The 11413-nt window shown below is 42.1% G+C and overlaps 1 protein-coding gene across 1 annotated transcript; it reads right to left on the reverse strand.

Annotated features, from left to right (window-relative positions):
* Nucleotides 1–7647: 7647 nt before the first annotated feature.
* LOC146979031 (homeobox protein Hox-A13a) lies at nt 7648–10038 on the reverse strand. The gene is made up of 2 exons (XM_085792137.1): nt 9228–10038; nt 7648–8672 (listed from the first exon to the last, which is right to left on the reverse strand). The coding sequence occupies exons 1-2, from the start codon at nt 9886–9888 to the stop codon at nt 8425–8427; spliced, it is 909 nt and encodes a 302-aa protein (XP_085648263.1). The 5' UTR covers nt 9889–10038; the 3' UTR covers nt 7648–8424.
* Nucleotides 10039–11413: the final 1375 nt, after the last annotated feature.

Consider the following 11413-nt stretch of genomic DNA (forward strand, 5'->3'; position numbering starts at 1 on the left):
TGCACATTCCCTCGCCCTCTGCTCTGAGGCCACCGTGGAGCTTGTTTTGGAGAGGCTGCAACCTGACTCTAATGTGCTGTGAATGAGAGACCTGAGCTCGGATTAAGACCGTCGCGGCTGGCCTGGCCCCACAGCCCGGTGCTGCACATGGGGACCCAAGGGGCTCCTGATGGCACATGTGAAACACAACCTTAAAATATCACACACACTAAGACGGTGCAAGCACCAACTAACACCCCGTGAGTGTATCAAAACAGGAAAAACCATGCAGTCTCTGTGCTCTCCGCTGTTACGCTCGCAGGCCATTTTATTTGGATAAATTGCAGGGACACAAGCAACTCCAGTGTCTTTGCGACCACACGCTCCGCCTCTCGGTCAATCCAGACAAATTCTACGAGTTGTGCTGGAGCTTTTAAGCTGTAATTGAGCACAGGATGCCCAGGAAAACCAAAGCCAGCTCTGCACAGACCTGCGTTTTTATAGCTGCTATAGTATTCTGCAGTGCTTTTTTTCTCTCTGGCCAGACAGACACCACAAAACTGGCCAAGCGTGATAGGAAGTCGCCACCTCCACGGACTCAAAGTCAGCAGCTGAGGATTTTCAACAACATACAAGCATATTATGTCTTCAAACTACTAAGGTAAGATTTCTACTTACAATAATTAAGGCCCATTCTAACCTTCTGATTAAATGTCACTTACATGTACAATATTTTTTTAAATAACTGTCTGAAAAGTAGAGACAATATTAACTATCTAAAGGTTATTTGGGGTCGAATGTGTTTTGTATTAAAGAAGTGCATTCTGATGATCCCCTGACTCTGGTTCCTGTGCGGATTTTCTTCACCAAAACTGCAGTCTGGCGCTGCGTAAAAGCCCTCAAAGCCAAAGCTTTGTCTGTACGGTCGACTTCAAGTTCGGGGGAGGGAGCGACTCCTCCACAGAAAGCAAAGAGCCCACTGTGCCCCGGATGGAGTTCCTTTAATTGCTGTTGCATTTACGTAGGCTTTAGGTTACAAGACTGGTCGATAATGAAAGCCTCTGACTGTAGGCTGAGGAAAAGTAGCATGAACTCCACCTTCGCATTAATAGTGCGTCATAAGAGACGTAGGCTATCAGTGTAGTCTCTGATGTGGTTTAGGATTTGATCTAAATAGTAAACCAGTGACACTAACTCGTGATGTTACATTGAAGAATTGTCAAGAAACCTTAAAGTCAGCACTTGATTATTTATACTTTTAGCACCGAGATAGAAAAAAGCTTTGTTTACACAGACATTGTTGCCATGATAGTCTTTGTTTTTGTACCTTAACGCATACACATATAAACATATAAACACACACACACACACTCTCACATAAGTACACATTTGCGTTTTGAGGGTGGAGGATTTAAATTGAACAATTATATAAAGTAACTAATAACACCACGATACAGGCTACTTTACTCTAAATGTAGGAGAACTGCTAACCACAGTTTAGAAGAGCAGCGGCTGTGTCAGGAAGGGAATGCGACGTCCAGATTGCCCAATCCTTCTGCCATAAAACCTTGTTAGACAACAAGTAAACAATCAAGCCTGGGGAGGAACTGAAAGTACAGTTTAACGCCACGTCAGGTAGGCCTATAGGCTATAAAGGAGGCTAAATAGGCTCATTCAGTGTCTTGCGAAGAAACCTCCTGTAGTTTCAGGCTTAAAGTGGAATAAAACAAGCCCGGAGTTTTAGTAGAGGCTGTTTTGTTTCCATTTTATGATGAAAAAGAAAAGAAAGAAGAAAGCAGCCACCACACCTGCGCCTCAAAGCATCAAAATGAGAACACTTTGTGTAGAGGACTGGATAATGTACTGAACAGGAGGCCGAAGAGATGCACAGGCTGTTTGATTATAGAATAAGAAGACGGGGCGCCATGTTCATATACCTGCATTCAAAGGTCACAAAATACAACTTTACCAAGAGAGGAGCTTGTAATGCGGACACAGTCATAATATAACCACAGCAAAATGTAGAGCAGGCTTTCTGACAGATAAATAAATGTAGATTTAATTTAAACCATAAAACATTTAGTAAAAAAATAAATAAATGTAGCCTATGTGTTTAGTTAAGTTTTTTCCCCGTTTGTCATCTTTTAGGCTATGAGATGTTTTTGAATATGGTTTTGAACTTGAATGATAGGTTAAATGGTCTTGGCCCAGCCGGTACTATGTTGCTGGATATGCTGATACAAGCCTGGGGTTGCTTGAGGATTATAAAACCATCAGAGTGAAACATGAAACAATCACAGCTTGCACTGGAATCGAATAGGAAGTGAACGAGCAGGAATAATCTGAGTAAATTTGAACCTGATTCAGCGAACAACTGTTGATTTATCCACAGGTGACAGAAATGTGGGCCGACAGCGATGGCGACGACAGAGGGGCCCAAAGCGGACCACACAGGGGCCATGCAGGGAAACTGACCAACTCCACGGTCAACGGGAGCAGCCACCGACAAACCAGTGAAGACTCACAATGTTGGATTAGCCTGTAGATGGGTATCCTGGGAGATAAGGCGTCTGGAGGAGCGGGCTTGGACAAAAAGGAACATAAAATGGACTTCAGTGGGAGAAGAAATGAAATCTTAAAGGAAAACAAGAAAGGAAAGGAGAAAACAATGACAGAAAGAAACGGGTCGCAATTAAAGTCCAGTGAATGGCTTTGGATTTCATATGAAGAGGGAGCTCGGGCTGCACAAACTAGTCTACTGCATGAGAAACCCGCCGTTAAGTAAACAAAACATTAATAACATTAAAAAAAAAAAAAAAAGAATTTCCACAAAAATCACCAAAATCTCTCCAATCGCGTACGCTTGCAAAAAAAAAAAAGCCCAATTAAGTGACAAATAGTTTCAAAAGTGAATAATCGGACCGAGAGTGATGAACAGTAACCTATAAATATATTTAAAGTATGTTTCTGTGTTGAAATGTAGATTCAGTCTATGTTAATTAGATGACTGGTTGAATTTCATCCTCTAACGCAATATTCAGCTTTAGGTGGATCTATATGACACTGTGGGATACGAAACAGTATGCCCCGTTTAACACAGTGTTTACATGATATTTGGAAAAAGTAAAATTCACGCAACGCTCGCTGTACAGTGTCTTTTTTGTGTCATTTCAGATGTGGAAAATCTAGGTTAACTACCACAGTGACGGCAACAGACTGCGCCAAGTTGAGCTTTTACTGATAAAACGGATTTATTCAATGAAAACTCGCCACTTCAATTGCTCGCTGATGAACACCTGCATCTAAGATCAAATAATGAACGAATCACAGACTGAGCCAGACTGGATGACCACAAAATCAGACAACAAACCGCAATATGAAAAGCACCCACGCGTGAAATTATGGTTGGCATTAGACTTGATATTAGTTTAATTTTGATCGAAAATAGGTTAGTTAAACCTGTCATATTACACTAATATGATTCGTATGCAGATGTTTCTTAAGGTACATTATACATATTGTCGCACATTCCCGTGTTGATTAAAAAAACTATTTACTTAAAGCGGCCACGTTTTTAAGAGAAGCTTGTATTAGCGTGTTGGCCAAGTGCAACCTACATTTCAACGGGTTGCTGCACAGTTCGTCTGGATATATATCGTGCGGGATTATTCTTATTTTGGCTATATTGTTGGATTTTATTAAAGCTGAATTGTGATGGTTTATTTTTGCTTACAGATAATTAATTCAATGTCTTTTCGAAAACAAAGGCCATGCACGCATTCGACGCACACACACACAGACAACTCGCTTTATACCGTTCTTTGAAAACATAGTCTATACATCCTTCATAAATGTCTACAGTAAATTAGGTGGCATTAATATTTGAAAGAAAATGAGATGATGTACGGGAGGAATCAGGACAGGAGAATCAGTAAAGGGCTGTGGGGGAATAAGGCGCCGACTGGGACATGGAGGAGGCTTTCACGTAATCTCGGTCAAGTGCTTCTATTTGACCGCTGTCACGGTGCTGGATCATCTTATGTCTGCTCCGGTCTTTGTGGTGTATTACGAGATTAACTTCCAAACCAAACTCGTGTTTTTTAGGCTTGACCAGAGCTATATTGTTGAGTGACTGAAGGTTGCAGGCCTCGCCTCCATTACGGACGGAGACAGCGAAGGTCAATGTAAAGAGCAAAGCCTAGTGCTGCTCCTGTCTGTGTTGAAGCGCGTCTGACTGTCAAGCCAGAGACGTGCAAAACCAGGCCAGGCCACGTATTAGATACGATGTGGTCTGTTTACCCTGTCACTGATCCGAAAGCCGCCCATGGTATCTGTTTATTCAGTGATACTGAGTTTCTCTCTTGCTTGGAGACTACAGACTGTGCGAGGGCGTAAAACTGACGCAGAAGAGCCCGAAGTCCTTTCAAACAATTGGGCCACAAGAAATGACATCACCTAACTGTTGTTTAAAACAGACCAATCTGTTTTCAGTGTTGGTGTAATAAGAAACTGAATAGTAAAACAGCACAGACTCATTTTGTCTGAATACTTGAATACCTAATAGACAAATGTTACCACCTTTCTTCATCTTCTGGACCTAATGGTGATTAAAATGCGCTAAATGAATAATAGTAAATTACAGGTTTGATTTTTGCTTGAAAATAGAGGTTAATTAATGCATTTTTTTAAAAAAGGGAACAAATCAACTGCAATTCCCTGTTTGTCCTTAGTGTGGCAGCAGAACTCAATTCTTGAGCGTGGAGCCCGGCCCCCTGTGTCTTCCTGCGTCAGTCTGGGCCGTCCCATCAAAGATGGCTCATGATAGGCGGAGCTCTGCGCTCTGAGCTTTGGACCGTCACCTCATGCCTCTGGCTAGAGGCGGGACTTCTAGGGTTGTTTTGCTCCTCAGCGAACCAATGAGTCTCCGCCGTGCTCTCTGAAAGCCAACCAGCTGCCACCCACTCTACGTCACTGCAGTAAACTTCCGCTGTAAAGCCTCGACACTTCCACTCTTCTGTGTTTTTGGACTCTGGGATGCGGCGAGCAGTCGCGCATCTTACCTTTCTCCCATCTCTGATCTTCTTGTATAATGCGTGCGCGCTCCGCTGTTCTCTACGTCTGAAGGCACCGCAAGATGTCGTGCTCGTGCACATAGAGCACTGTATCAAATTTCTCTGAATCAAGCAGCTGGCCACGTGCGTGTCATAAGCACAACATATCTGACTACTCACCGATTAGAAATAGCTACTCCACAGTCTTTAGCTGACTGTAAATGACCCTGTCGTAAATACAAATCTCAGTTTACTGAGCAAGTAGGCTACTAAAAATACGCTTTTAAATGTTTTAAGATAGGCCATTAGATCCGCTGGATTGTTAAATCCCACACATTAAATCAAGTGTGTTGAAAAAGACTAACTATGTATGACTGCAAAACAGAAACACAACAGCATCACCAATCCATCACTACTACCCTCTGCTACAAAAACAAAAATAGATACAAAAATAATATCAATAGTAAATAGGCATATAAATAAATAAAATAAATAAACAAATAATAATAATACTGCTACTGATACTACTACAAATAATAAAAATAACAACACCACTACTACTACTACTAATAATAATAATAAGCAGCTCAGGTTCAGGCCTTATAGAATTTATAGAATAATGTTTATATATCTTATTTGGAGGGCTTAATCTTCTCGTGATAAATATATAAACACTGTAGTAGTTGCCTAGTTACCTTGGCAGTTAAGGATGAATTTCAGGTTTATATGACAAGAGGCCGGAGGGGGAAATGGTACAAAGAGCGTGATAGGGGCCCAGTGGCAAAGGCAAGGTGAAAGACATAACACCATGTAAAAAACTGAGAATGGCTCCAACAAATTCCATTTGTGTTATTTGCCAACATTTTTAAACCACTGAGCGGAAGCGCGGAAAATCAATCACTTCATATTTCAGTGACTGGGACCGTTTACGTTTAGTCTACTTAACCTATGGGCTAAGTCTACGGGCTTCAAATTACTGGGAGAGTAACGTCCTGTCTAAGCCTATGTGCTTGGAATTAATGGGACAAGACATAAAATGCATAAAGCTGGCACATTTCACAAAACTGGACTAAAACCGTTATATCTGCCTAACAGCTGGGAAAGCCAGCTACAGGAGCCGGGGCTCTGGATCAGGACGGATTTGGTTTCATGTCTGACATTTGACTGCCAGCAAGACTGAATCATATTCATTAGATGGAGCCAAACCCAGCATGCTAGGACGATGGGTCTTTGGCTGCAGCTGCGTTACAGCTGCACAGTCACTCAAAAAGAAATCTTTTAAAAACTACAAGTAAACATTCACACTCCGCCACCAAGTAATTATCAACACTTATCAATCCGTGTTAGAAGTGCCACACAACAATGCACAACCTGCAGCGACACTTGGAATACGTGCGTTCAATTCTCTTAAATTAAAAAAAATGCAATTCTAATTAAATAAAGCAGCTTGTTGACTGAACAATAATTGTTTTCAAAATATAACATCACTGTGTCAAATATTTCTATGCAACAGCCAGAGGAGCTTTAAATGTAATTAATTTTCTTTTATAATAATTATATTAATTTTTCAACACAGCGCATTTTCGGCTATTCATACGTTTTGCTTCTTTGTTCTATTAAATTTCCAGGCAAAGCAGAGAGAAATTGCCAAACTAGATTCAAAGCGATAAATTGATTCTATCTGAATTTTCCCCTGTATGCCTACACATTAAAACATAATTTAAAAACAGGAACACGCAAAGCAGAATGGCGGTCTACCGCCTGCATGCGGCTTTTAAAACGACTAAACTACAAGTACAAATGCATGATTAAAATGATTATAATTATCAAAATTTTATGCGTAAAAAAGGGCCGCTTTGGTTCAACGCAACATATTGACGCAATATAGATATAGTAATTTACTGAAAGGACGAGTCGTATTAAAGCATATCCTATGGTCGTAATGATTTTAAATGTAACAAGTAGCCAATTATGGATTACACAAAATTACAGAGTTAAAATAAAAAGAAACAAGACAGAAACAACATGTTGGCGGTGACCTTCAAGATTAAATGTCCCTGCGATCATTGTAAATAGTTAAGCGATTGTTTTAATTTGTACTACTGCACCAAGAGAGAACAAACGATGGAGTTGGAATATGTTGAATGTTCATTATTAAAATTATTAAAATGATGAACACTGAATTTGTGTTATTACGAATGTTGTATTATTATTTTGTAAGTATTATTATGGTTACTGTTGGAACACAGTGTGCTCATGGGAGTGTGTCACCAAGTCGTCGCTAGATGGCGATGTCAGCCTATATTTCCGCACAGACCAGCCTCAACTGACTTGTTTCCTCTGTTCCCAGAAGCACACAGGGGTCTACAGACTCTTCCAAATATTTCGATTTTAAAATTAAATCTGTAGACCAACAGAGCAGGCTTTTGACGAGTAAAAAAAACTATGTACCCTTCTAAAAGACAATTTCTCAATTAAAACCTTGATTGTAACCTGCAGTTTGGGCCTTGAGGAGGATTTTAAATTCATGTGAAAGAACAATGGAGGGGGATCATGTCCTCCAAGGGATAAAAAGGTTGTAACTGTGCTACAAGCAAACGGGTCCATTTTCAGCATATTCAAGCAAGTCCATGTTTTATTTGAACGGACTTTAAACACCGACATATTGGACTCACACACAAATAACCTGGATATCATGCCGGAATTCACTTTATATACACAACCACATGAATACGCACACATTATAAAAGTTATGATTGATATGAACACATATCCCGGACGATTATCTAAGCATTATAATAAGAATTGCACCATGGACTTGATAATGAATGAGAGCACGGATTCGCATAGACTAAACTTCTTACAAGCTAAACATGTGAGTAGGTTTTAAAAAGGAAGACAGGAGAGATTAATATTTAACATTCCCAAGGTCCAAATCCGTTTCATCGTCACTTCCTGTGGATCTTCGCCCTTATCTTTAAACTTGTAGATAAAGGCGTAGCTCGGTGGCGCACACATTTCTGAACTGGGGTCAGTTTTCCTGCGTTGAGAGTGAACATGCCAGAAAAAAAAAGTCACACATACTGCAGCTAGATATATTTTCCCTTTTCCTTCCACTTGACTCCTCAAACATTATTTAACAACAAGTGGCAGGATATGGAGGCTCCGGCGTTCATAGGCCTCCGAAACTTTGTTCCAGAAGCTCCGGGAAATCATTTGGCAACATACAAATAAATCATGTTCAGTTTTGTTATTCCAATCCATGAGTCCAACTGTGTGTGTGTGTGTGTGTGTGTGTGTGTGTGTGTGTGTGTGTGTGTGTGTGTGTGTGTGTGCGCGCGCGCGCGCGAGCGCGTGGTAGTTTATCTCCCACTGTCCGTAAGAAGAAAAAAAACTAGCTGATGGTTTTCAATTTGTTGACAATTTTCTTCTCCTTTACGCGTCTGTTCTGAAACCATATCGTGACCTGCCTCTCGGACAGGTTGGTCTGGGCAGATATCCTCCTCCTTTTGTCCTTCGTGATAAATTTATTGGCGGCGTACTCGCGCTCGAGTTCCTTCAGTTGCACCTTGGTGTATGGAACGCGTTTCTTTCTTCCACGTCGATAAGAGCCGGAGTCTCCACCGGCGTGAGACACTGCGTCTGAGGCAGAAAATACAAGAGGAGAGGAGCTGTCACAGGCTGCTTCTCAACAAGTGGCTCTGGCTCACTGTCACTCTCAAAATCATATTCATCTACAAGAATGAACATTATGGGGGCCTCATATTTCCACGTGATTTAAAAAAATAATTAAATATATATATATATTTCAAAGGTTGCTGTGTAGAATAACGTAAATAAAGCCATAAAACAAGAGGAGAGGTGCTAGCTTTTGTGTGATAATGACAGATTATAATATTTACCAGGAAATGTTCCATTATTTTATAAATATAAAAAATCATTTCAGCGGGAAGTGTTTCTTACACTTTTGTTAAGTGTACTAGATATATTCAAGCTGACTTACCATACATTATTTCATTTATTTTGTTGTAGCTACATTATCATACTGTTTTGCTGTTTGTTTTGTAGGTTGACACACTAACTGACATTTCATTCAGCCCCATTCTGTACAATGTGTATCCTGTTTGCTGAGAAGTAACACTAGCAGGTCAAACAGCTCTGTCATGTACAGGCTGGACTCTCAGGGATGTATCCTACCTGGTATGGAAGACTTCCACATGTGTCCAGGCTGGGGCTGCTCCTTGGCGCAGTAAACCTGGCTGTTCCAGCCGTTGGCGGCGAGAGTCCATGGTTGGTAGCTCTCCATAGGCAGCAGGGAGTCGTGTCTGGCTTCTGAGGGCGCACTGATAGTTGGCACCACAGGGACGTCCAGGTAACTGGGAACAGGTTGGTATGGGCCTGAGGGGTAGGTCGGGTAAAAAGCGAATTCCTTTGCCCGAGAGGTGAAGTCGTCGCCCGAGGCGGACGTGTCCATGTATTTCTCTCCATACGCGGAGGGGGGCTGCGCTCCGCACGTTTTTATGCTGCTGTGATGCGACATTCTGCACGGGTAATAACTGCTACCGAAGTACCCATAAGGTAAGGACGCGCTGGATGAATTCTGAGCTGCAGAGCAGGGGCTGCACTGTTTGACTGGCTCGCCCATACCCGAGGTGGGCACGTCGCTGGAGGAGTAAGCCGTGCTGGGTGCCAGGGACGCGGGGTGCGCCATCAGATTCCTGCACTGGTTCGCAGCAAAGTTGCCACCAGCAAATCCCTCCATGTTCTTGCTCACTTCATCGGAACCTCCGCCGTTGTCGTAGAGGAACATCACCGACGGGTCGACCCAGCGAGGACGGAGCAGCAGTGACGTTGTCATAGCACGGCATCCAACATTGAAGCTTCTGGCTCTTTTTTAAAAAGCCCAGAGACTGAAAAAAGGAGATACTGGTTCCCAGAGAGTAAAGCCACTCTGACGCGCACAAGAGCGCCGAGGTTGCGCCGTCATTGGCCTAGATGCTGTCACGTGATCAGCCTATGCAAAGAGGACGGTAAACATCACCCAGTACAGATAATTAAATGGAGAAAAATGCGGCGAAGTAAGGTGACCGTACCTATCAAGAGATTTAGCTTTTGCCCGGTCTCCTTCATCTCAGATGGATATTATGCCTTGAATCAAAAAAGTAAGATTCATTTAGGAGTTTGGATTTTTTTTTTTTTATTCATAAAAAGGTTTCATTTCAAAATCACAGGATTATGAATATGATCACTTTGGCTTCACGTATCTGCTTTTCACATTGAGGTTAAAAGAAAGTTGATTAATAAGGGTCGCGATTTCTGAAAGACAGATATGATTCATTATGTAGGCTACACTCATATGTAGCCTGTGGCCAGGACGCTCACTGACCAGCCTTTGTCTGCGTCGCACTAACAACTGCGTATCATTTCACAACCATTTACTACAGAAGATTTCCATTTACAAAAATATAATATTGAAGTAGACTATTGGATTTCGATTATGTACATGACGCACGTGGAATTAAACCCTTTGTTTCCCGTCGGTGCATAGGCCTGGATACACTGTGTACCATGTTCTATATTCTGCACAAACAGCGGGTTGAATATGGGATGAAGTAGCAGCTATAGAGAGACCATGTATTCCTGGTCACTCAGCTGCAGAAGTGTTTCTGCCCAACACATTCACACAAACGACCTCCAAAATAAAACTCTGCCCCAGTTTCAGGTGAAAACGAAGTAAAATCAGACGTAAGGCCGTGTTTAAAAGTGAATACTCCAGGCGCTCGACTTCCAACATGTTTACAATATGCAAAGACAGAAAGCAGCTCTCCCACTTGGCAGTGCGTGCGGGTTTTACATAGGAGGTAGACGCGGCTGGAGGCCAAGGTCAAGTTGAAAGTTGCTGTCTAGCCATCCAGCCTGTCGGGCTATTCAGGCTTTGAAGGAACCGTCTGAGCTCTTGAAAAGAGCGGAAGAGGGGTGAGAATTCCTGTCCCAATGAAAGCTATTGGAGGACATTAACTTTTACTATCATTTTGTTTTCTCCACCGTTCAGTCTCAGGAGCTAGTCTGTACCCGCTTGACTTGGTGCTTGGTGCGAACCCGGCCTTAGAAATATAAAAGGAATGTTTTTTTTTTATTTGCAGATCTTTTGGGGGTGTTTTTGGCAGATACGTGTGAAAATGATGTTGATCTCTGAAAAAGAGGGAACGGGATAGACGTGTCGTGCGTGGGTGTCCGGTCTGCTGCTTTGTGTTTACGACCAGTGGCTCTTTCTCCATTCTGTGTTGGAGGAAATGGACCTGGTGCAGCTTTCATTGGATTTGTTACCAGAGTTTCAAAATCCAGCATGAGCGCTGGCCTGCCTGGGTGCATTTGTGCTGGTG

This window comes from Trachurus japonicus, chromosome 11, assembly GCF_045865225.1.
Source record: "Trachurus japonicus isolate A0001 chromosome 11, Traja_1.0".
In the NCBI taxonomy this organism is placed as follows: domain Eukaryota; kingdom Metazoa; phylum Chordata; class Actinopteri; order Carangiformes; family Carangidae; genus Trachurus; species Trachurus japonicus.

Bases quoted from the DNA above. Each gene is read 5' to 3' on its own strand.
- LOC146979031 (XM_085792137.1), bottom strand. From the start codon at position 9,888: ATGACAACGTCACTGCTGCTCCGTCCTCGCTGGGTCGACCCGTCGGTG. The intron at 8,673-9,227 runs GTAGGATACATC...TTTCTGCCTCAG, and splicing joins GTGGAAGTCTTCCATACCAG to ACGCAGTGTCTCACGCCGGT.